The 26019-nt window shown below is 41.0% G+C and overlaps 1 protein-coding gene across 2 annotated transcripts in view; it reads right to left on the bottom strand.

Annotated features, from left to right (window-relative positions):
* The window catches only part of lrch4 (leucine-rich repeats and calponin homology (CH) domain containing 4), a 94258-nt gene extending 87190 nt beyond the window's left edge, over positions 1–7068 (bottom strand). For both annotated transcript variants that reach the window (XM_039822048.1, XM_039822047.1), the window contains exon 1: positions 6678–7068. In XM_039822048.1, coding sequence (XP_039677982.1) covers positions 6678–6849 — 172 coding nt within the window. In that variant the 5' untranslated portion in view covers positions 6850–7068. The remainder of the gene's footprint in view (positions 1–6677) is intronic.
* Between the last annotated feature and the right edge of the window lie 18951 nt (positions 7069–26019).

Below are 26019 nucleotides of genomic sequence, written 5' to 3'. Positions count from 1 at the left end.
ATGTGAGATGTTCGAGTCGGTCACACACGTCTCGTCTTCATCAGAAACAAGGAAATAATCCAGCCGTGGCCATTCTCACTCCCGCTTGGTCATTGGCTCTCAGAGTCACATTGGATTGGTTGAAGTCACGGGAAACTTCAGGTTATTGATCAAATTTGCGGAAAAGTTGCGGTGATTGGTCAAAATTGCGACTTGCACCAAATTCAGGGCGATTGGTTGAATTCGCGTGAATTGGCACGATCACGACATCGCAAAATCCTGGAGGGACTGGTTTCTACTAGAACATATTTACAGGTTTTAGGCCTATGTTCAAACACTTTATTTTCAGCTCATACTGCCCATGGCTGCTGCACCTATAGAGCTCAACAGTCCCACCCACAGCTGGTTCCGGAAGTAAAAATACAATGCAATTTCTCCATTGTCGTAACCGTCGATGGTAGACCTGAAACCAGCTACGACATGACTAAGCGATTGTATATGCTCATATAGATGCCAAAAGTTCATGAGGCACCAACCTTGTTTTGAGATGTCTTTCATTCACAATGTCTTGGATAAGTACTTCATTGCCCACAATCCTGAACAATACCACAATCCCACAGTGAGCTGTCGGTACCCGATCTGTGCTGCCTGCAAAATCTGACATGCGCAAAATGATAATGCTGTTTTACGAGGATTTACGACACTGCACGAATCACGATCTGTTCCACACTTCTGCCGTTAGCCTCCACCGGGAAGCTAACGTTAGTTTAGCTAACAGCTAACTCGGCTAACCGCTAGCTGACAGCTTGATTCAGTCTAAAATAACGTTAACTCAAACTAAACACTGGCGAAAGCAGACTACAGCTGACGTAAAAGCTGTTATATATTTTATATATTTTCAGATTTTATTTTGAGGGTCTTTAAAAGTCATTACATGCTGTCTCAGCTAGCGGTTAGCCAAATTAGCTGTTAGCTAAACTAACGTTAGCTTCCTGTATTCAGTGGTGCGTGGTGGTTTATGGGATGAGTAAGTAGTTCCTTCGCTCGATAATGAAAATATGTACACAGTCTTGTACCTTTGACTTCTTTTTGATTTTCTGTTTTTTTTCTGAATTTTTTCACTAAGAATTATATGTTTTATGATTTTTCCAGATGTCAATGAGAGATATGAATTGGGAAATTTACTTCCGGAACCCAAGGTCTTTCGGAGGAGGGGCGGCACTGTTGAGCTCTATTCACCCTCTGTCTGAGAAGCTCTGTTGGAGGGCCTGTCTCTTTAAAAAGCCCAGTCTGCTCTGATTGGTCAGCTTTTCCAGGTCTCTGCATCTGCTGCCTCTGTACAGTCCATTGCAACAGAGTACATAATGAGATTTCCTACGGTGAAAAATCACCAATAAAGGCTTCTAAAACCAGAAACTACACAGCCGGACATGCTCCAGCATGAATGTGACTCAAAACTGGGGTCAAGATTACATAACATAAACAGTGCAATAGCGTGCCTGCCTGGAGCAAATGACCATATATTTAGAAAACCTGCTCGGTATGACATCGGTTTGACTCCGGGCAGAGAGTAGAAAAACTGTTGAAACCAGAGCGTTCAGAACAGTTGGAAATCTTAATATTTGAAGCTTAGGCTAGGTTTAACATGAACATCTGATATTGTAACTATACAGATCTGACAGAAACTACGGAAAAGCTTCATAGGCCTCCTGTGCTTTTCCTGCTATGACGTGTCAAAATGTCTGCCATGGAAAACATCTAATAATAATAATAATAATAATAATAATAATAATAATAATAATTCCGTACAACTAGGGCTGTAACGATATGAAACCGAAAGCGCAACACTCAGATCCACGAACCTGTGTTGCGCTGTGAGAAGGCAGAATCGCGACACACCCCTTCCAACTCCCAGGTTATCCTTCCCGTCCAGATCACATCGCAAATTGCGTTTTAAGCTCCTCTTTTTTCTGCTTGTGGAGAGCTACGTGACATATAAAACTATATTGACATACAGCTGACAACCTGTAGGTGGAAACGCTGGAGACCGACTCGGACATATACGCTGCTGTGGACTTGCGTCAGTCCCGCAAGCTGTTTCAGGAAAGTGGCGCCGTGTGTCTGATAATGCACAAAACATCAACACCGGTACAAGCCTACAGCTGTCCGTGGACACGGAGTGTGGAAAGTGTGTCAGAGACTTCCAGACAGGTGAAATGAGACTCGGTTTCCTGTGCTTTCTTTTGGAAGGCTGGCTGCCAGAAATCGCACCTTACTAGCTAATTAATTAGCCTGAGTTAAACACTAGCTATCAGTAAACAGAAGGTAGTGGCTGCGCCAGTGTTTATGCGTTTGTGTGTTGGACCGCCCCCACATTTGGCGGCTGGCGAGTGTTAATTTCAGACCCTGCACAGTGCTGTGAAACAGTGGCCATTTAATTTACTTTGTAAATGTAAGAGAACTTGATTGAAGAAGAATTTTGAACATGCTCAAATCATCTCCACAATGGAGTTTGTTTTTAAAACGTATTTTGTTACAAAGAAAACAGAAGTGTTATAGCTTTGGCTATTTATTTGTTTTACTAAGGTATATTGTTAATAATTAGCATAGTTAATATTGTTCTTTGACCTTTAAAAAGTTTATACAGGTTTTTCAAATGTTATTTAAAGGGGTGATAGAATGCAAAACCGATTTTACCCTGTCATAGTTGAATAACGACAGTTTGGTGGGTAAATAGGACATACATAGAACCTCAAAATCCCATTGACACCTCTTTCCTCTGCATCTCACAATTTGAAATTGCCTCTGAAAACGGGCGAATCTGAACAAAGCTAAAAGTTGACGTCAACTTCTCAACTCCTCCTTATTTGGCTCTACCTTCTATCTTTGTAACGCCCCAAAATTTACATAGGCCACTAACTGATCTGAGGTCAGTTAGTCTTCTGAATAGGTCGCGCAGATCTCAGAAATTGTTAATCTGCTGTTTTACCACTAAATTCACTTTTTTTGCGAGAAATCAACTATGTAGAGGTCAAATATGGGCTGTTCTACGAAAATGTATGGCTAAACCGGCCTGCTATGAGGTAGATGGAGCTCCGTCACGGCTGGCAGCCCACGGTGCTCGATACCCGCGCAAAGTCACCATTTCTGGGTTAGTGAACTACCAAACGCCGCTGCCCTGACAGAGCTCCAGGGCCTGCAGCTCCACTCTTCCTGCTAAATGACCGGTCTGTGTAAGTGAAGGCGCGGTCAGCGAGCTTGTTACGCCCCCAAATCTCTTACCACAGGTTCCAGTTAATCTTATAATGGATATGTGTATTGAGTTATTTAAACAAACGATCGCGAAATAAACGCCTCTTGTCCACGAGTGAGCTGGATGGAGCTCTATCAATGAGAGATAGCTAGCTTGCCTCCTCCTAACAAGACCTCTAAAATTCACAAAAATGCATTAAATTGAAATCGGACAAAGCTTAGCTTTGTTAAGACCTTAGGGAGCTGTGATATACATGTCGTGACGAAATTCAAACTGTAAATAAACGATAGTTATGCCGAAAGTGTAGCAACAATCTTTTCCCATAGGATTAAATGGGACATATAGCCTAGCTAGCAGCTCCTCCTAAGGAGACCCCTAAAATTCAGAAAAAATGCATTAAATTGAAATTGGACACAATTGTTAGCTTTATAAAACCTTGGGGTAGCGGATATATAAGTGGCGTGACGAAATTCAGACTGTAAATATACTCTAGTTATGCTGAAAGTGTAGCTAACTAGCTGCAATCTGTACACATAAGATTGAAGGGACACTAGCAGCTAACGAAACCCCTGGTGTTCACAAAAATTTATTAAAGCGCCCATATTATACTCATTTTCAGGTTCATAATTGTATTTTAAGGTTGTACCAGAAAAGGTTTACATGGTTTAATTTTCAAAAAACACCATATTTTTTTTGTACTGCACAGCTCTCTCACTGCTGTAGATCCTCTTTTCACCTGGTTTCTGTTTTAGCTACAGAGTGAGACCTCTTTTCTTCTTCTGTACTATCTTTGATTGCACTCGCACATGCTCAGTAGCTCAGATGTAGAGCATGTCAGCTAGCTAGCTCCATAGAAGTAAAAGACAGGCTGTTTCTCCAACTTCAGTCAGTTACAAGGCAGGATTAGCTGGGAGACTTCTAAATGAGGGCGCACATGTAAGTAGTTCTTTTGTAGATTATGGTGAACTTGTGTGTGTTGTAGCAGTGCTTTGCTATTGAGAACGAGGTACCATGCTAGTGTTAGCATTAGCGTTAGCATGCTAATGCTAACGCTACGAGCTAACGGTTGCGGTTAGCCAGCTCATTTCGGATTGTGACGTCACAGTCCGAGCCGATTTTGAACAGCTCAACAGGAGACTGAAGGCAGGACACATTCAGAAACCGTATCTCACTCAGAACAGCATGGATGGATTTTTTTCAAAGTTTGTATGTGTGTGGAAGCACCAGAGACACAAAAGAACACCCCAAATACCAGAAAAAGTGTTTTTTTCATAATATGGGCACTTTAAATTGAAATCGGACACAATTGTTAGCTTTATAAGACCTTGGGGTAGCTGTAATATAAGTGGCGTATAGCATATAGTTGATTTCTAACATAAAAAAGTCTCAGAAGTGAATTTAATAACGAAATAGTAGACAAACAATGTATAACTTTGCAGTGTCTGAAATATGAGACCTGCTGTCTCGTCTCCAATGTGTTTCTATGTGGTTCACTCAAACCAATCAGCGCGCAGCTCATCTAAATATTCATGAGCATACCATATTTGGAAGAAAAGCTCTTGTTACAAATAGGGCCATATTCACAGGGTAGTTAAGGGCCCATAAAATAGCATTTGGGCAATTTTCAGCCCAACCAATGTTACATACCCTATTAGGAAACCTTAAGGAACAGTGTCAAATACCATAAATAATCATTCTATCACCCCTTTAATAAAAATATCTACTTTTTTCTCAAAATCTCTTTTTTTTCTCTCCTCCAACCCCCAAGTTGTTTTAGGCGTGCAAGAGAAAACTCTGATTGGACAGATAGTCTAGCTAGCTGTCTGGATTTACCCTGCAGAGATCTGAGGAGCAGTTAACCATAGTCCTCATAAATCCACCGGAGTTTAGAACGCCAACACAAAGAAAGGATGTCCGACCTAAACGATTGGAATCCAGCAGAATTTTCGTCGGCAATGGAGCAATCATGGAAGTGGAACATTGTGGATTTAGATTACAATCACTATGAAATCTTTAGGGTTATTTTGTCAGACAAAGCTCCTCCAGAGCCACAGAAGACATCATACAACTATTTTCACAGGCTGAGCAATACAGATCCAATGAGTAAACTGTATAAAATCAGTGTGTGTGCCCCTTTAAACCTAACTAAAAGAACCAGAGTTAGATCTTTTCCCTATTTGCCGAGCTGGATTATTAGTTTATCCAATAACCTGCACTTGGATAAACATATCCTAATCAAGTAGCATTACCGTAGGTATGGCATGCATGTATAGTCATTAGGGTTGGGTTGCTCTAGTGGCAGGTGCCTGTGTGTGTGTGTGTGTGTGTGTGTGTGTGTGTGTGTGTGTGTGTGTGTGTGTGTGTGTGTGTGTGTGTGTGTGTGTTTTCAAGGTCTCCTCTTCCCACAGGGCCTAGACCTGGCTTGTTATGAGCAGATGGTCATAATTACCAAAGCACAGAAAGCAGCAGCAGAGGATAGGGGGTGCTGCATAGTCACATTGATTTCAGCAACCTGGATGGGGTAATCCTCTTTTCAACCAGGTGAGGCCAAGGTAGTTACCTGTAATCCACAGTGTCATCCACACCCACTTCACTGTTCAGTTTTACTCTGTTGTTGTTAGCAATAGCCTTCTACAATGGCCTGGGCAATTTAGCTCAAAGAGATGAAGTAACACATTCAGACCAGGAAGCTGGTTACTAAAAGGTTGCCATGTTGTTACACGATGGGCTCATCACTCAAAACAGAAAAAAAAAATACCAAAACCACTGTTAAACCCAAACAGTAGCCTAAAGTTGTGACACGATAGTGAGTGAAGCTCTAACAACACACTGACAAACATACGGGGACTGGCAATGTAAAAAATGCTACAGTCGCTTAAAAGGAGTGTATGCTGAGGAAGAGGAACTCAGATGTCTGACGATTTGACATTTTTTCTTTGAAGTCTACTTTAAGAGAACAAGTTAAGCTTCGTTTAAAGAGCTGGAACTTCATGTGGATTTGTTTAAAGAGAGTAGTAAATGCTCCATGAAGTAAGACTCGACTTCACCAAGAAGGGTCTTTTGTTTTATAAATACAATTCTGCTGTACAATGCGTGGTAACGGCAACACTGAGTTCACACTGCAGTTTGGTAAAAGAAGCGTTACGGGCCAGTTTTAATTAATAATTCTTATTGATTTAACAACAGTTTTGTGGGGTTTCCGTGTGCCGAAATAAGAGGTAGGTCCTGACAATTTGAAAGAAGTCCTTACTTCATAATTTACGAGGTATACGGTTGTGACAGTCATCAGGGCAAAATAACTGGAGTCTTGTGAAACGTGTCGAGAGAGGATGTGCCTTCTCCGAAAGAAGCAGGTGGCGATAAAACAAAAGGCTGTTCTCATTATAACAGCTAGCTCGCTCGTACTGCTTTCTGAGTTGAGGGAAACAGTGGGAAGCAAACCGACCTGCATGTGTAATGTCGGACAGGTCGTAGTTCCTGGCGCTCCGGGGAAACTCCTTCAGCTTTCGGTTGGCCAAGTTAAGAGCCCCGCTCGCGGCAGCCTCCTCGAGCGCCTTCTCCACGCTCCGGCTGGCCGCTACTGTGGCAGGCAGCTGGGCTCCATCCCCAGCAGCCATCAAACGGACACGGTTACCTCCTCTTTTACTTAGTTTGAATCGTCCGCTCCACTTTCATACCACGTAGATTGTTATTAACTCCAAACTGAGTGCGTTTTTTCTAAACTTTTTTCAAAAAGTACAAAATTAAATCCGAGAAAAATCGGTTGGCGAGTTGTGATTGCGTCTCTCACACAACGGGTGCTATCGTTTCCACTAGTAAAAGAGAGCGGTACAAGCTGTCAATCTTTCAGGAAGTTACATCAAGCTGGCACATTTCGCAACAATAATACGGGAACATTATGTCTTTGCTTCAAAATAAAAGCTCACAACTTCAGAAAAACATCTGTGATATAAGAAGAGACTGTTTTAAAGACTCTCAATTATGTCGTAATGTAATAAAAAAAAATTGTTGGTCAGTGTTTGCCTTTTGTTGGTCTTTTGGGAGTGATTTTTTAGCGTCATACAGAACCTGTTAAACTCAGTAGCCTATGGTTTGGCAGCCGACTCAAATCTCAGGAAATATCAGATCTTCCTTAGCACCTGTTTACATTCAACAATAAAAATGTGGGCCTCCATCTTTTTAAACTGATTCCAATATTTTAAGACCCATTCAGAAGATTCAGAATTTTCACCACCATGTTATTTCTGGCTACAGGAAAAAGCATTGAGAGCATTGTAATGGGTCCATCATTTTCTTAATCAGTTCCTATATATATATATATATATATATATATATATATATATATATATAATAGCCAATATAATCAAATAGCTAACCCAATAAATAAAATATAAAACATGTTCCTTAACTTCTGTTACGGAAATTGTGTTGCTTATTTTACTCTGGTAGTTACAACCGGAAGTTGACCAAAACAGTTTTTTCGTTCTACCTGGTTTTCGGAAGGGTGCAGCCAGCGCAAGGGAGTGAGGGGAAATGGGCGTGGTCACAACGCGAGTATTTTTGACTGACACTCGTGGGGGCGGGGTCTTAGCTTGCATATTGAATGCAGCTTGAATTTCATGATTAACAATGTTATATTAATGCTAATATGCGCCATATCAGAATAAGAGTAGTACAGACAAGTCCTGTGATATTATTAAAATATTAACCAATCATATAGCTGTGTGGGTAGCAGCCAGTGATCCAATTCATGTCCAATTTATAATGAATGAAAGCTCATGTCATGTTAATTCAATTTGTTCAATTGTTGTTGACCTTATTCTTCCTTGTAGTAAATAACAAGATCAAATTACCCAAAATAAAGTACTACACTAGTGTATGCCCAGTGTCTTTCTGTGTATTTGTGTGCATGAGTACTTGCATGTGTCCAAGTATCCATTCAAGTGCAAATGCAGCTTCAGCAGGACTACATACACCCCCCTATAACCCTTATTCTTATTCTTCCATTCTTTCAGGAACAGATGATTCCCCTCCTACACACACATACGCACACACTTCTGCATCCATTAGCATTGTCCCCTCCTCTCCATCTTTCTCTTTAGCTCTTATATCCTCCCTCCCTCCCTCCCTCCCTCTCTAGCGTCCCATTGGACCATCTGGCAAAGTCCTGTCAGACTAGGTGTCCAGCTGCAGGGCTATAGTGTGTGTGTGTGTGTGTGTGTGTGTGTGTGTGTGTGTGTGTGTGTGTGTGTGTGTGTGTGTGTGTGTGTAGGAGTTAACTTTCACTATATGCACTTGCAAAATCCATAAACAGTCACTGGTTAATTAACTCATTGGCCACTGTGATGTTTTGATATTGCTTGGTCTGCTGTTTTGAGTTCTCCATTGTGTGTGTTTTTTTCTCCATCTTATGAACCTGTAAAGTCTATGGAGGAGCAATATGCAGTCACTAAAGGAGATGCTGTTTGCAGTATGTCGGGCTAACTGATGATGCATATTAATTATAAATGGACATAACTGAATAAATAATAAATGAATCAATCAGTGTATACATTTTGGTCATAAGTGGTAATACTGTGATAAATACTGAGGTAAATAAGTTTGCAGCAAAATACATGGGCAGTGCCTGCTGTCCTGACTTCAGTGGGAAGTTCCACCACTGTGGGGCCCAGAAAAGAGAAGAGTCTTGATGGATATGAGCAACCACAGGGTCCTCCTATGAGTCAGCCAGGGGCAGAGGAGCACAATGGTCAACAGGAGTGGAGGGTTGGACCATGGCCTGGAGGTAAGTTGGCCAGCACCTTCTGAACGTGTACATCAGAATCTACAGGAGCAGGCTACTGCTGCCATGTTTGCTGAGAACAGTTCATGGTGTCCCAGCTGGCACCACCACAGAATTGCCAATGGTGATGGACGGTCTTGGCACAAGCATCCTTTCCACTTAAGGAACTGTCTTGTCATTGTGGCTAAGACACTTTAAGATGTTTGTTGCAAAAGAGTTTGCAGGTTTTGATTTTACACGTGATATGAGATTGTTCCAGTGCCGCATTTCCGGCCGGATGTCTGTCTCCTTCCTATTTCTTTGTGTTGGCGTTCTAAACTCTGGTGGATTTCTGAGGACTATGGTTAACTGCTCCTCAGATCTCTGCAGGGTAAATTCAGACAGCTAGCTAGACTATCTGTCCAATCTGAGTTTTCTGTTGCACGACTAAAACTACTTTTGAACGTACATACTGTATGTTCCACCAAAACAAGTTCCTTCCGGAGGCTATTTTGCAGAGGCACCGTGGCTCCATCCACACCCAATACAAAACGATTGTGATTGGTTTAAAGAAATGCCAATAAACCAGAGCACGTTTTTGTCCCATCCAGGAATGCTGTGTGGACTAGCCAGACCCTCCTTTGCAGCGTTGTGGAGGAAGGTCTGGAAATGCGAGACTAGGGTCTCAGTGGTCCAAGACTACTGATTTAAAGTCCCCTTTGTGTGGAATTTGTATGTGATTATAGCATATTTTGTAGAAATAATAGACAATCCCAGCAATAATTGATATTTCTCTTCCAACCCATTCTTCTCTGTGTCATTGGCTCGGATCTGCAGGTGGGGGTTGGAGGGTATACATGATATCGGTCGTTTATTCCTACCCTATGATACAACGCACATGAGCATTTTCCGTCCTCATATCTGAACCAGAGAAGGTAACAGTCATGGTTTTTAACACATCGTTAACGTTGTGAGACGGTTCCAGCAGTGGCAACTGGTGAAAAATATCCTAGGTGGGGCTGTGCCATAATCAGTCAGTTTCAGTAGCCACCCCAACACAATTTAACACAAATTACAGCTTGAATGGCGATAAAATCTGCAGTCTTTATTTACTCCAGAATGTAATCCCTCAGCACTGACAGCTCGATTTGTAAGGTTTTTGATGTACCTCTAAAAAAGGTGGCTGTCTTAACCCTTGTGTTGTCCTCCCGGGTCAAAATTAACACTCTTATACACTGTTTTTATGTTTATGTTGCTTTTTTGTTAATTTACTTTGTGAAGAGCATCTTATGGAACCATCCGTGTTATTTTGTTGCAATTTGGTTAAAAGAAACACAAATTTATGATATATAAACTTCCAATTTGACCCGAGGACAAAATGAGGGTTAAAGCGCTCCTCCAGCACACTTTCGAGGGAGTCAACGAAGTCCACCAGTCCCCTGAAAATGCCAGGATTGCTCCAGGTGTCGATCTCGTCATGCCCACGCAAGGCCAACTCAAAAGCCCCATAAAACTTTACACAGTTTATTATTTGGGATTAGATATGCAGATTTTTATCCACCTCCTGTGTTTCTTCACCGCAACTCTGTGGCCCATCGTCCAGTTGCGTAGTAGTGTTCACTCTTCCGAATATAGCTTAACTGAATTATCCATGTGTGCTCTGGTGTTATCATGTTTACTTCTTCAGACAGGTAGGTACTTCATAGCCCTCACTCCGGTATGGTCCATTCTGGGTTAGTCCCCATTGTTTTAAAAAGCAAGCATGAAAGCAAAATAGTTATTAGTAATTTGCATGACCGCATCCTGCTGGCCAGGCCTTTCTAGCGTAATGTTACCAGCTACGAGATAAGCCTTCACAAAACCTCAGTGCCGACAGGGAAAGCAAAAAAATGCATTGCTAACATCACATCCAGCCAGCCGACTCCGTTTCGCATAACAATAGCGGGTGAAGCCCACGGTGAAGCCCCGGTGTAGCTTCGTCCTCGGTCACTGGCCTGCTGACAGATTTGTAAATCGGGTTGGTCTGGTCCTCTATCATCTTTTTTTCTTCCAGCGAACGTCTTGTGAAAGTTTTTTTTTGTAAATCATTGACATAATTTGGTTTAAACTGCTGCCATTATCTCTACGAAAGTGATTTGTGTGATTGTCAGCTTGCAAGGTTTTGGCGGAGTGACGGCATCGCCTGTGCGAGTAGCGGCCAAGAGCATAAAGTTGAATGACAGGTGTCGAGAGTCAATCAGATTGGATAAAATAACATTTATCCAATTCTGATTGGCCAGGGACGCAGCAAGCTGTGCCCGGAGGAGAACCGGAAGAATTAATAAATCTTTAAGAAATCAATTTGAATCTTAATAAATCTTTAAGAAACCAATTAGAATCTTAATAAATCTTTAAGAAACCAATTAGAGACCAGCTTCAGGCCACATGTTTGCCGAAAGTTTAAGGACTTACATACACATTCATTTGGTGTCCCTGCGAAACCGCATAAAACATATTGAAACATAGAAAATAGTAAACCGATTAAAGCCATTTATTAAATGCTGAGGCTCTTACTACTGCTGGCACATCGTATGAGTAAATTATTTTATTTCTCACCTTACTTCCTGCTTTGCTCCCATCATAACTAAGGCCACTAGAGGGCGGCGCCACTATAAATATAAATATGTGTCGTAATTGCTGCTTGAACAAATGACTTATGAGGGCGTTATTTTCAGGGGAGGACAGTGTCACATCGTGGTCTTTCAGGCAGCAGCACTGAGATTGGAAAGTGGCTGATGTTATAGTGGCATGTGTTGATTCTGAATGGAATGTCATAGATTGGGTTTTGGTCAAATCTCTGCAGCCCAGAGGATAATAGACCAGACCCAAAATGTGATCAACCCAAGAAGAGAGACCAGCAACAGTAGTGATGTTTCCATCTAATTGTCGAGTTTAGTCGGGATTTGATGGCTCAGACAACATTCGGAAGTGGACTCCTTTTAGCAGTGTGTATGTGAATGTGTCCTGGGCCACACTGAAGAAGAGCTTACTCGACTGACTTCTGCGTAAGAGGAAATAGGTAGGCTACTCATTTGTGTGCCCACGCAACAACAGGCTAAATGGATTTTCGTGAATGGAGTACACATGAAATACGCTTTCTGATTTCCATTTGAACCAAATGCTACATCTACACTGCTACGTTTTGGTTTAAACACTAATATATTTGCTGCGTTTACGCCTGGCATCCTTCCGAGCCCCTAAAACTTTAACATTTGGAAACACTGCAGCACCGTTGTGGTTTAAAAACTCCATGGTTGCTTTGTAGTCTAGACGGGCACAAACGGAGACCTTTGGACACAACGACACCCGTCAGTCAGTCTTATCGGTGAGGTAGCTTATATACCTTTCAGTAACAGTTCCACCTCGTCTTTACTCCAAGATAATAACTCCCTGCTCTTACTTTTTGGGGGAATGCTGTTCTACAGCATTCCACCTATTGTTATCCTGTTCTTTATTGGGGGAATGCTGTTTTACAGCATTCCACCTATTGTTATTAGTGGGAATGCTGTTCAACAGCATTCCAACTATTGTTATTCGGTTCTTTATATACTTCTTATTATTCCGTACGTTTTTTGCCTCTCCGTAACTTCTGCATACTTTCAGCTATTTAAACCATTCAACTTTTCAAATGTTCAGCTCTTTCAGCTAACGATGGGACTTCTTCAACTTTCTTTCTACTATTTATACTTATTTAAATTTTAAGCTTTTTAACACTTTTTTTTAACATTGAAGTGAATGAGAGCAGCCTTCAACTCCTTAAAATCTTCTTCCGCTCCCAAAATTTTCAGCTCCTTCATACTTTCACCTACAGACGTTCGCAAAATATTCAGCTATCAGGCTATGGCTTTTCAGTTTGATACCTTTTACAGTTTTTGTGAAAAAGCTGTTTAAGTTTAGTGATCTTTTCAGGAAATTTTATCGATTAAACAGAGTGTGTATTGCACTGCTTAGAGTGGATGATGTCATAGCTAGAGGGTGAAGCTTTGAAAAAATTATCTTTGTCCCTTCTCAATAAATTGTTGTCACGCCCACAATATCTACTTGTCATACACAATTTATACATCAAAACGTAGGTATTTTTGTCTAGTTTCAGCCAATCTGCTCAGTTTTGTGATACGCCTTTTACTTTTGGCTGGTTGAGCTTCCAAATGACAAGAGGTCCATATCTTTCTGCATTGGCTCCAATGTTAAAACTCCTGGATATTTCCCAGCGAAACACTGAACGAACCACTTTTTGAAATCACCGATATGACCACATTTTTACGTTTATCCATATAAATTTTATACCGATACGTTCACAAAGGCCTTGTGGTGCTCAGGATGACGTCATTTGACTGATAGCAGTTATCGTTTTGCCACTGTGAGGCTTTGTTTGAGAGCTCGCTCTCAGGGACTCTGAATAGCTGAAGCACAGCACAGCTGACAGATTCAGCAGGTGTTGCTCATCAACTTGATTACAGACATCAAAGCATGTTTATAAACATATCCACTTGCCATTCGTTACCATGACAACACTTTCACAGACACACCCAGATACTACAGGCAGTAATATGAACAGTAGTCTATACAGATACTACAGGCAGTAATATGAACAGTAGTCTATACAGATACTACAGGCAAGGCAGTAATATGAACAGTAGTCTATACAGATACTACAGGCAGTAATATGAACAGTAGTCTAGATCTGTTGCCTTCCACTTCTGTCTGTCTGTCTTCTCTGTTCTATTCTCTTGTCCTGGTCTCTGTCTGTTTGTCTGTCCTCTGCTCTCTTTCTGTCCTCTTTCGTCTTTCCTCTTTCTGTCCTCTTTCTTCTTTCTGTCCTCTTTCCTCTTTCTGTCCTCTCACTCTCTTTCCTCTTTCTGTCCTCTTTCCTCTTTCTGTCCTCTCACTCTCTTTCCTCTTTCTGTCCTATTTCCTCTTTCTGTCCTCTTTCCTCTTTCTTCTTTCCTCTTTCTGTCCTCTTTCCTCTTTCTTCTTTCCTCTTTCTGTCCTCTTTCTTCTTTCTTTCCTCTTTCTGTCCTCTTTCCTCTTTCTATCGTCTCGCTCTCTGTTCTCTTTCATCTCTGTCCTCTGTCCTCTTTCCTCTTTCTGTTCTCTTTCTTCTTTCCTCTTTCCACTTTCTTCTTTCCTCTTTCTGTCCTCTCGCTCTCTGTTCTCTTTCCTCTTTCTGTCCTCTTTCTGTTCTCTTTATTCTTTCCTCTTTCTATCGTCTCGCTCTCTGTTCTCTTTCCTCTTTCTGTTCTCTTTCTTCTTTCCTCTTTCCACTTTCTTCTTTCCTCTTTCTGTCCTCTCGCTCTCTTTCCTCTGTCGTCTTTCTGTCCGCTTCTTTCTTCTTTCTGTCCTCTTTCCTCTTTCTGTCCTCTCACTCTCTTTCCTCTTTCTGTCCTCTTTCCTCTTTCTGTCCTCTCACTCTCTTTCCTCTTTCTGTCCTATTTCCTCTTTCTGTCCTCTTTCCTCTTTCTTCTTTCCTCTTTCTGTCCTCTTTCTTCTTTCTTTCCTCTTTCTGTCCTCTTTCCTCTTTCTGTCCTCTCGCTCTCTGTTCTCTTTCCTCTTTCTGTCCTCTTTCTGTTCTCTTTCTTCTTTCCTCTTTCTATCGTCTCGCTCTCTGTTCTCTTTCCTCTTTCTGTTCTCTTTCTTCTTTCCTCTTTCCTCTTTCTTCTTTCCTCTTTCTGTCCTCTCGCTCTCTTTCCTCTGTCGTCTTTCTGTCCGCTTCTTTCCTCTTTCTGTCCTCTTTCTTCTTCCTCTTTCTTCTTTCTCTTTCTTCTTTCTGTCCTCTTTCCTCTTTCTGTCCTCTCACTCTCTTTCCTCTTTCTGTCCTCTTTCCTCTTTCTGTCCTCTCACTCTCTTTCCTCTTTCTGTCCTATTTCCTCTTTCTGTCCTCTCGCTCTCTATTCTCTTTCCTCTTTCTGTCCTCTTCTTTCTTTCCTCTTTCTGTCCTCTTTCCTCTTTCTTTCCTCTCTCTCTCTGTTCTCTTTCCTCTTTCTGTCCTCTTTCTGTTCTCTTTCTTCTTTCCTCTTTCTATCGTCTCGCTCTCTGTTCTCTTTCATCTCTGTCCTCTGTCCCCTTTCCTCTTTCTGTTCTCTTTCTTCTTTCCTCTTTCCTCTTTCTTCTTTCCTCTTTCTGTCCTCTCGCTCTCTGTTCTCTTTCCTCTTTCTGTCCTCTTTCTGTCCTCTTTCCTCATTCTGTCCTCTTTCTTCTTTCTGTCCTCTCGCTCTCTTTCCTCTTTCTGTCCTCTTTCTTTCCTCTTTCTGTCCTCTGTCCTCTTTCCTTCCTCTTTCTGTCCTCTCGCTCTCTTTCTGTCCTGTCCTCTTTCCTCTTTCTGTCCTCTTTCCTCTTTCTGTCCTCTTTCTTCTTTCTGTACTCTTTCTTTCCTCTTTCTGTCCTCTCGCTCTCTGTTCTCTTTCCTCTTTCTGTCCTCTCACTCTCTTTCTGTCCTGTCCTCTTTCCTCTTTCTGTCCTCTTTCCTCTTTCTGTCCTCTGTTCCCTTTCCTCTTTCTTCTTTCCTCTTTCTGTCCTCTCACTCTCTTTCCTCTTTCTGTCCTCTTTCTTTCCTCTTTCTGTCCTCTTTCTTCTTTCCTCTTTCTGACCTCACAATGTTCTACATTCTTTCCTCTTTCTGTCCTCTTTCCTCTTTCTGTCCTCTCGCTCTCTGTTCTCTTTCCTCTTTCTGTCCTCTTTCTGTTCTCTTTATTCTTTCCTCTTTCTATCGTCTCGCTCTCTGTTCTCTTTCCTCTTTCTGTTCTCTTTCTTCTTTCCTCTTTCCACTTTCTTCTTTCCTCTTTCTGTCCTCTCGCTCTCTTTCCTCTGTCGTCTTTCTGTCCGCTTCTTTCTTCTTTCTGTCAGTAAGAGCTGTGTTTCAACTATTCTTCAGCTTCAGCTAAAGACCTCACAATGTTCTACATATTTTATCATTTTTCAACTTTTATAGCCAACAATTCAGTTTAGCGTCAACTTTGAACTTTTTAACGATTTCCACTTTTTCAACTATTCTCACTATTTCAACTTCTTACGGATTTGAGCTATTCATCCAGTTAGCTTTAGCAATTCAGCTATTCAGCATTCCCACGCATTTTCTGCAGGAAATGCATTTTCTAGTTCGATTTTATTTATTATTCCCTCTTCCGTACGTTTTTTGGCTCTCTGTAACTTCTGCATACTTTCACCTATTTAAACCATTCAACTTTTCAAATGTTCACCTCTTTCAGCTAACGAAATGAAAATGAAAGCTAATTGAATGACTTCTTCAACTTTTTTTCTACTATTTATACTTTTTAAAATTTTAAGCTTTTTAACACTTTTTTTTAACATTGAAGCGAATGAGAGCTTGCTTCAAATCCTTAAAATCTTCTTCCGCTCCCAAAATTTTCAGCTCCTTCATACTTTCACCTACAGACGCCAAACAAACTTTAAAATGTTCACAAAATATTCAGCTATCCGGCTATGGCTTTTCAGTTTGATACCTTTTACAGTTTTTATGAAAAAGCTGTTTAAGTTTAGTGATCTTTTCAGGAAATTTTATCGATTAAACAGAGTGTGTATTGCGCTGCTTAGAGTGGATGATGTCATAGCTAGAGGGTGAAGCTTCGAAAAAATTATCTTTGTCCCTTCTCAATAAATTGTTCTCACGCCCACAATATCTACTTGTCATACACAATTTATACATCAAAACGTAGGTATTTTTGTCTAGTTTCAGCCAATCTGCTCAGTTTTGTGATACGCCTTTTACTTTTGGCTGGTTGAGCTTCCAAATGAAATCGCTGATATGCCCACATTTCTACGTTTATCAACATAAATTTTATACCGATACGTTCACAAAGGCCTTGTGGTGCTCACGATGACGTCATTTGACTGATAGGAGTTATAGTTTTGGCAGGGTGAGGCTTTATTTGAGAGCTTGCTCTCAGTGTCTGAATTGCTGCGGTGTGCTACAGGAGACATATTAAGAGCAGGTGCGATCGTTAACACATCAAAGAGATGTTTATAAACATGGCCCAGGCCCTTAGTAACCATGACAACCCTTTCACAGACAGTCTACCTGATTACTCCAGGCTTGCTGTAGGAGTCAACTAACTAGACTAACTATGATCATCAGTCTATATCATTTGCGTTCCACTTCTGTCTGTCTGTCTGTCTGTCTGTCTGTCTGTCTGTCTGTCTGTCTGTCTGTCTCCTTATCTGTCTGTGTCTCCCTCCCTCTGTCTGTATCCCACCCTCCTGTCTCCCTCTCTCTTTCTCTATGCCTCCCTCCCTCCTTTCTCTTTTTTGTCTTCCTCCCTCCTCTTTTCCCCTCCTTCCTTCCTTCAGTCTTCCTCCCTCCTTCTCTCCCTCCCTCCCCCTTTCTCTCTCTCCCTCCCTCCATCCTTCTCAATTTCTCTCTATCACTCCTCTCTCTCTCTCTCTCTCTCTCTCTCCCTCCCTCCTTTCCTCTCTCTCACTCCCTCTCTCCCTTCCTCCTTCTGTCTCTCCTTTCAGGGTCATTTGTGATTTGTGATTTCATCCATGTAGATAGCCCATTTCTTTTCAGCCAATATATCCACCTCTCAGCTCTTTAGGGTCATGCTTGTTTGTTCTACGCAATGGATATGGCTGATAATAATACAAAGTCTTTAAACTTTCAGCCTTTTTAGTCAATTTTAGTCAAAGTTGCTCTCTTTCTCAATGTTTCTATTTTTCCTCTCTTTTTCCTCTCTTCTTTTCCCACTCTCTTTCCTTCTCTCTTTATTCTCTTTCTCTCTTCTCTCATCTCCTCTCTTCTCCCATGCTCTTCTTTCTTCTCTATTTCTCTCCTCCTCTTTCCTCTCTTTGTTCTTGTTCAGCCCGATTCTTTGCACCTAATATATTTCACATCTCATCTCAGCTAGATTGATGCTTTTTCGTTCTATGCAGTGTATATGTCTGATAAAGTATTTCTTCTTTCAACCTTTTCTAGTCAATTTATTTGAACTTCCACTTTTGACAATATTACAGTTTAGCTTCCAGCTTTTCTAGAAATGTATTTCAGTTCTTACCTTTTTAAGGTAATGCAGTTAAGCTTCCTTCTCTGACAATTTTCCAGATTATTCAGCAGTGCGGTGCAATGCGTTTGGGCTTTAAGATTTTTCATACAATTTGTTTCATATTTCTGCATATGTGAGTCATTATCAGTTAGAAAATCTACTCAGACCTCACAATGTTCTACATATTTTGTCAATTTTCAACTTTTAAAGCCAACAGTTCAGTTTAGCTTCAACTTTGAACTTTTTAATAAAATTCTTACTTATTAAAACGATTTCCGCTTTTTTACTACTTCTCACTACTTCACACTGCTTCTTACGCGAACTATTCAACCAGTTTAGCTTTCGCAATTCAGCTATCCAGCATTCCCACGCATTTTCTGCAGGAAATGCATTTTCTAGTTACCATTGTTGTTCTTTCTCCAAAGGATTTTCTGTATTTATTAACTCCTACATCCATGATTTTCAACTGCAGTGACGTCAGACAATCTTCCTGTTTACCGGGCCGCCCATGCCCAGTGTGTGTCAATGGTCATGTGATATATGTTGTCAGACGTGTTAATATGGACGCAGATTAGTTCTGCTACAGGGAGCTAAAACTGTGTGGACGGAGATCACTTTTGTCTTAAAACACAGCTTAAAAATGAAAAGGTAGCAGTGTAGATGTAGCCATTGAGTCAGTAGAATGGATACACAACATGATCTGACAATAATAGAAGCAGAAACATGAAGTAAAGCCTGCTAATGAGCAGGAATGTTCATGCGCTTTACACTGCGACCAATCGGTGGAGCTGAATGTCCCGTGTATGTTGCTATTCATGGTGACATGAACATTTAAAAACTGTACATGGTCCCTTTTAAATGAATATGTCACTGCTGATGTTGTCTGGATGTATTTATTAAAGAGGTCTCCACTTAGTCTTGAGGTCTTGGCAGACCAGTGACCCAGCTCTGAACAGCTCGGAATTGTTTCCCACCAAAACATGTTTTCTGTTTTTGTTTCTACTTGAGTTCCAGCAGGCAGAGTGACATCACAGTCAGTTTCTCACGCTCTTTGTCCATCCCTTCGTCCTCTGAGCTCTCCCTATCCGACCCCCACCCCCTCCCTCAGTGGGTTGTAGAGACATTGTCGGTTTTATATCCCTTCTCTCTAAGGGGCCATCCACAAAGAGATGCTTTTTGGTGCAAACGCACGTTTTACATTGTTTTGGCTGATCGTCCAAACAAATCCTGTAAACGCACTGCCTGAAGACAAACGTTTTTGAAACCTGGGGCCTGTTTCACAAAACCAAGATAAGGGATTAAGCCGGGATTTCCCAGTTATCCTGGATGAATTTAGCCTTGATTCGGTTTCACGAAAGCGGAGGCACATAAATCACCATGGAGATTTATTCTGTACAGCTAGCCTGCTCCTGACCAGGCTAACAGTCAGGATTTATTTAATCCTGGAGCCTTTTCTGATCACCCAGCAGTGGTTTTACCCTATTGTTATTATCAGCCTGGATTAAAATACAACAGGTGCATATTGCTGTTTATTTAAGTACTGTTATTATTTAAAGTTGTGACCATTATTTTTTTATTTATAATTATTCATGTGACAGTCATTGTTACTGTTATATTGCTGTATGAAGACTGCTGTTCATATTGTTGTTAGAAGTTTGATGAATATATTATGGCAGTTGTTGAGATAATTAGAAAAGGCTGATAAAATTTCAAATGTGTTTTAAATGAAGTCTGTTACTCTGTTACCAATGCACCTTGAATTATTTTAGTTGATTAATTTTTTTTAATTCTTTAACAATAAGGATCATGTTTGTTCCACTTCCATGTGCATTGTATTTGGCATTCTTAGCACACAATTTATGTTGTCCAGTAAACTGGGAATATAATTTGGGAGGATTGTACAATTTAAGAACATATCCTAATTGTACAATCCTCCCAAATGATAGTCTTAGTTCACTGGACCAGTAACTATCTAGTGATGTAGGCTACTGTACATTCATGTAACAACAGGGAGAGGACACCTCAAATGGTTTTTGACCTCATATTTGGGGGGAAATAACTGATTAATATCACTCTGTTCCATTCATGTTTACAGTGTGCATGGAATTTATCACTTAATTATCTTCATAGTTTCTAGATTTTAGAGTCCAGTTTCTTCAGTGTCTTTATTTTCTATATCCATATATACAGGGAGCAAGGCATATAATATGTAGAGAAGGAAACTCCATCCATCCATCCATCTTCGTCCGCTTATCCGGTGTCGGGTCGCGGGGGGAGCAGCTCCAGCAGGGGGCCCCAAACTTCCCTTTCCCGAGCAACATTAACCAGCTCCGACTGGGGGATCCTGAGGCGTTCCCAGGCCAGGTTGGAGATATAATCCCTCCACCTAGTCCTGGGTCTTCCCCGAGGCCTCCGCCCAGCTGGACGTGCCTGGAACACCTCCCTAGGGAGGCGCCCAGGGGGCATCCTTACCAGATGCCTGAACCACCTCAACTGGCTCCTTTCGACGCAAAGGAGCAGCGGCTCTACTCCGAGCTCCTCACGGATGACTGAGCTTCTCACCCTATCTCTAAGGGAGACGCCAGCCACCCTCCTGAGGAAACCCATTTCGGCCGCTTGTACCCTGGATCTCGTTCTTTCGGTCATGACCCAGCCTTCATGACCATAGGTGAGGGTAGGAACGAAACAACGGTGGGAATCGAGAGCTTTGCCTTCTGGCTCAGCTCTCTTTTCGTCAACGGTGCGATAGATGGAATGTAATACCGCACCGCTGCGCCGATTCTCCGACCAATCTCCGCTCCATTGTCCCCTCACTCGCGAACAAAACCCCAAGGTACTTGAACTCCTTCACTTGGCGTAAGGACTCATTCCCTACCTGGAGAAGGCATTCCATCGGTTTCCTGCTGAGAACCATGGCCTCCGATTTAGAGGTGCTGACCCTCATCCCAACCGCTTCACACTCGGCTGCGAACCGATCCAGTGAGTGCTGAAGGTCACAGGCCGATGATGCCATCAGGACCACATCATCTGCAAAGAGCAGCGATGAGATCCCCAGCCCACCGAACTGCAACCCCTCCCCCCCCCGACTACGCCTCGATATCCTGTCCATAAATATTACAAACAGGATTGGTGACAAAGCGCAGCCCTGGCGGAGGCCAACCCTCACCCGAAACGAGTCCGACTTTCTGCCGAGAACCCGGACACAACTCTCACTTTGGTCGTACAGAGATTGGATGGCCCTGAGTAGAGACCCACTCACCCCATACTCCCGCAGCACCTCCCACAGTATCTCCCGGGGGACCCGGTCATACGCCTTCTCCAAATCCACAAAACACATGTAGACATGTAGAAGGAAACTCGTCCTCTATAAAAAATAAAAAAATGAAATGCGAGAAAAAGCGTGGCAGATAATAGCGGACCGAAATATACATTTATGAACTACTGCTCTTAACTGAAACCATTCAATGGGTCACTGTCATTTGCAAAAACAGTTGTACACTTTGCATTAAAGCAGTGGAAGTTAATATGACTTAGGAAACTTATATTTTAGCCCATGAGAGAGAGGGAGGAACAGAGTGAAAGAGATATTTACGCATCATATTCTGGCGTTGTAGAAAATTGATCTTCATTGTAAATTTCCTGAGTAACATTATCTTCTGCTCACTTTTAAGGCAAAGAGTACAACTGTTAATGTGTGCAAATGATTGCGGCCGTGTTTCTTTTCTTTTTATATAAATACTGTGTTTCACGTCGTCATACTTCCACAAGAAGCTGCTGCTCACTCTGTATAAAGTATGTACAACGCGTATTCTCCATTTTGGCATCAGTAAATCTGTGATCGACCTCGCGGTCTTTTGAGGAAAGCCGTGGACGCGCATCTATCTGAATTACTTTAGCCTGGCTCGACCTAGTCACTCCTCCTCAGCCTGGCTTGGCCTTTGTGAAACGCACCAAGCCAGGATGCACAGATTAGACTAGGTCAAGCCTCGCTTTATCTGTTATACTGGATTTATATATTCTGCTTTTGTGAAACAAGCCCCTGGTCCCAGGGTGAAAAAATTTGAAAACGCCGCCCTCGCAGCTTCGTTTGGACGCCGAAGCCGCATACTTACGTATCGATGATGTCATCGCCACACCCCTCGACCTCTTGCCTTAAAACCTCTTCCCGCGATGACGTCTCATAACAACAACAACAACACCTACATAAACATGCATCCGTCCTAGGGTCCGTTCCAGGAAGGAGGTTTAACAAACTCTGAGTCTAACCCTGATGTCTGAGTTGATTTACCCTAAGTTGGGAAACTTTCCAGAACAGCTGATTTGAGTTGGTTCAATCAACAGTAGGTTCACTCAGGGTTACGCACGTGCACCACCACTATAAAAAGGCAGCATGAATGGAGCCATGATTCTACGATTCACCATGGTAACAACCACAAACAAACGGGTCGGCGGAAATGGGTCATTCTACAGATTTGGTGACATTTCAGTTGTGTCGGTGTCCCAAGATGTACTACTGTTATAACTTTTCAGAACAGTTATCAAACTACACTTAAATTACAACGTTTCAAAGTGTTACATGTTGTTAATATAGAGTAGAGAATATGATTTTAAACAGAGATGAATTTCAATACTTATAAGTTTGCTTTTCTTAAGAGTATTAAGAATTTCGCCTGTCCCCATTGACCATCATGTAAATGGCGTGACTCATTTTGAGAACGCAGTGTTAAATAATAATGTTTTTTTTTGTTAAATTAATTGTATATGCCCCTTTTCATGCATAATGCATTTTCTCAGCAAAAGACATTTTATTGTCAGAGAAATTTAGGCTTTTACCCCTGTCCTTGTATTTCTTTCAACCCCGTAACGTAACAATTCCCCCACTCACAATGAAATAATGGTTTTTATCCTTGGGACAAAATTTATGAGGAAGTCACATCATAAAAGTCTTCAGAGAATCCTGGTGTGACAAGTGGTAAGCTGCTCTCTCACCTTTTATAAATATTTCATGTTTTTTAAGCACATATGGGCCTTGTCAATCTCAGGTATTCAACTCTGTTGGGCGGGAAATTCATAGTTAAGAAGATTTTACCAAAAATGGTTTTTATAGCTATGAAGTATAACAATGTCTGAATTGAATAAGGCCATGTGACACACTAGTAGCTGCTAGCATCCCGAATTAGCAACAGATTAGCACGAAATCTTCAACCCTACATTTTTCAATGTTACAGGGTTGAATGGCTGTTACAGGGTTGAATAGCTGTTAAATCTTAGCAATATTTAATGTATATTGCTTAATACCAATCATATTTTCTTGTTGATGTGAATGTTTGTTGTTTACGGTTTTAAAGTATTAACTAAAAGTACAAGGAATTATTGAAAATAATAAGTTAAAAATGGTAAGTGAAAATGGTAGGGCTGCTCCCTCTTGGTCGATTAGTCGACTAATCGGTCGTTTTGGTCTTGGTCAACTTAGATTTCTTTAGTCGATTAGTCATGTTTTATGCTTTTTTCATGCTGAATGACTTATTTACAAGAAACGTACAAGCAAATCGCTGGTAAACACAAGAATTAAAGTGGTGCTTTAACATGATTCTTAGTGGAGAAACTCCGATTTACAGATCTGTCGATTAAATCAACTAATGGATTAGTTGATACAATTGAATGAGTGTTAGTCGACTAAGAATTTCTTCAATCGAGCACAGCCCTAGAAAATGGTGAACAAACTGTAGGCTTAGGGCAAACTGAGGTGGTTGTTTTTGGAGCTAAAGAGGAACGATTAAAAGTCAACGCTCAGCTTCAAACGACAATGTTAAAAACAACAGACAAAGCCAGAAATCTTGGTGTAGTCATGGACTCAGACCTGAATTTTAAAAGCCACATTAAGACAATTACAAAATCAGCCTATTATCACCTTAAAATATATCAAGGGTTAAAGGACTTATGTCTCAGCAGGATTTGGAAAAACTTGTCCATGCTTTTGTCTTCAGTAGACTTGACTACTGTAACGGTGTCCTTACAGGTCTCCCTAAAAAATCAATCAGACAACTGCAGCTGATTCAGAACGCTGCTGCCCGAGTCCTCACTAAAACCAGGAAAGTGGATCATATCACTCCAGTACTGAAGTCTCTACACTGGCTTCCAGTGCCTCAAAGAATTGATTTCAAAATACTTTTGCTGGTTTATAAATCGCTAAACGGTTTAGGGCCAAAATACATTTCTGATCTGCTACTACACTATGAGCCACCCAGACCTCTCAGGTCGTCTGGGACAGGTCTACTTGATTTGTCAAACAGAGTAAAGTAACTAAACGAGGCAGGGGGGGGGGAAAAAAGAAAAAAGGGGGGGGGCTTCAACTTCAGTTCTTTTAAATCAAGGCTGAAGACCTATCTTTTTGATCTTGCCTTTCTTTAAATAACCTATTTTATCTGCTTTTAAAAGTTTAACTGTTTTAATGTTTTACCTAACAGTACCTTAAATTCTTATACTGCACTGTAAATTTTATTCTTGACTTTGAATGTTTTTAAATTGTTTTTAATTGTTTTCTGAATGCTCTTTCATGTTTTATGTAAAGCACTTTGAATTGCCCTGTTGCTGAAATGTGCTAATAAATAAAGCTGCCTTGCCTTGCCTATAATGTTAAGATGTTTGCTCAATGTTCAAGGAGACATTCCTGCCATTACTCTGGATATTTCTATGAAATCAATTAAATGTTGTAACTGTTGTTAGTTTATTAATGTGTTTTAATCTGTCTAGATTTCATCTAGATTTAGATATGTTGACAGTAAGTTTAAAATTTTTTAGAAAATGGCAACATGTGATTGATCTCACAAAATAAGGATAAAACATATCACATGTGATGCTTTTCACTCAACCCTGTTACATGATTTTCAACCCTGTTCATTCATCCCTGTTACGAGATAATTTTTTTACATTTTTGTATTAAATACACAAAATATAAAATCAATAGTGTTTTTATTGTGTGTATTAAATCAGGGTAAATAAGTATTTAAATTTTGTCAGGAATTACGCACATTCTTGCACATTTCTAGCAAAAATGTGGAGTTGGATTAGAAATTTCTTCATCGTAAACTGGAAAGGATGGTGCTGGTCAGTTTTCCTTGATTTTCTCATTAATTACAATATGCCATTATTTACAAGGGACATCTAAACTGTGAGATTATGCCAGAAGCTGATCTCAAGCTTATTGGAAAAATTAATAGTTGAATAACAAAATGACTGTGACGGGGTTGAATTAAATTGGGACTCGTTTGAGAAAATAATGCAGAATAATAAGTTAATACTCTACGTTGAGATGGGAAAAGGTATTTTCTGTCAAGTACACACATTACTTTGTCACATCAAATAAAAAAAAGCTTAAGATTTTAATGTTCATTGTTTCATCCTCCTCAATCACAAATGGCACCGAATCTGTAGAATGACCCAAATACTCATGCGCACAAACAGCGAGTTTGAACCATTGACATATATATGAAAACTGTAGATAGACCCCGTTGCTCTGGACGGAGACCAGTGAAGGCTATTAGAAGCACTTTTCCAGTGATCTCTTGCTTTACTGCGCAGCCTCCAACTGACAGAGACAACATAAATGTGACGTGAGCAACGTGTCTGAAAGTTGTAAGTCTTCTGGTAGCTGTGCCAAGAGAAATCTCAATCATTCCCAATCTTACAGAGACGGAGAGCGTAGGTATATGTAAGGAGATAACATAAGCACAGGCTAATTATTGCTAACTAACATGCTAGTTAACATTAGTAATTAAACCTAAACAGCTAATGTAAGTCGAAACTGCCTGCGAGCTTCTCCTGTACTATACGGTAATTCCTCTACTGTGCGACAGTAAGTCACTTGGTTATGACACAATCGTTAGCCTATTTTTACAAAAACGTCTGCTATGGAGCCATAACGTGAGGTACAAGGTAATGGAGCCTTTTATACGTTGTCGTGTTTCTTTAGAACTAAACAATGGACTCTT

The sequence above is a fragment of the Perca fluviatilis genome, chromosome 14 (assembly GCF_010015445.1).
Source record: "Perca fluviatilis chromosome 14, GENO_Pfluv_1.0, whole genome shotgun sequence".
In the NCBI taxonomy this organism is placed as follows: Eukaryota; Metazoa; Chordata; class Actinopteri; order Perciformes; family Percidae; genus Perca; species Perca fluviatilis.
Note: the sequence above shows the minus strand (reverse complement) of the source record. Positions and strands in the feature narration are given on the sequence as shown.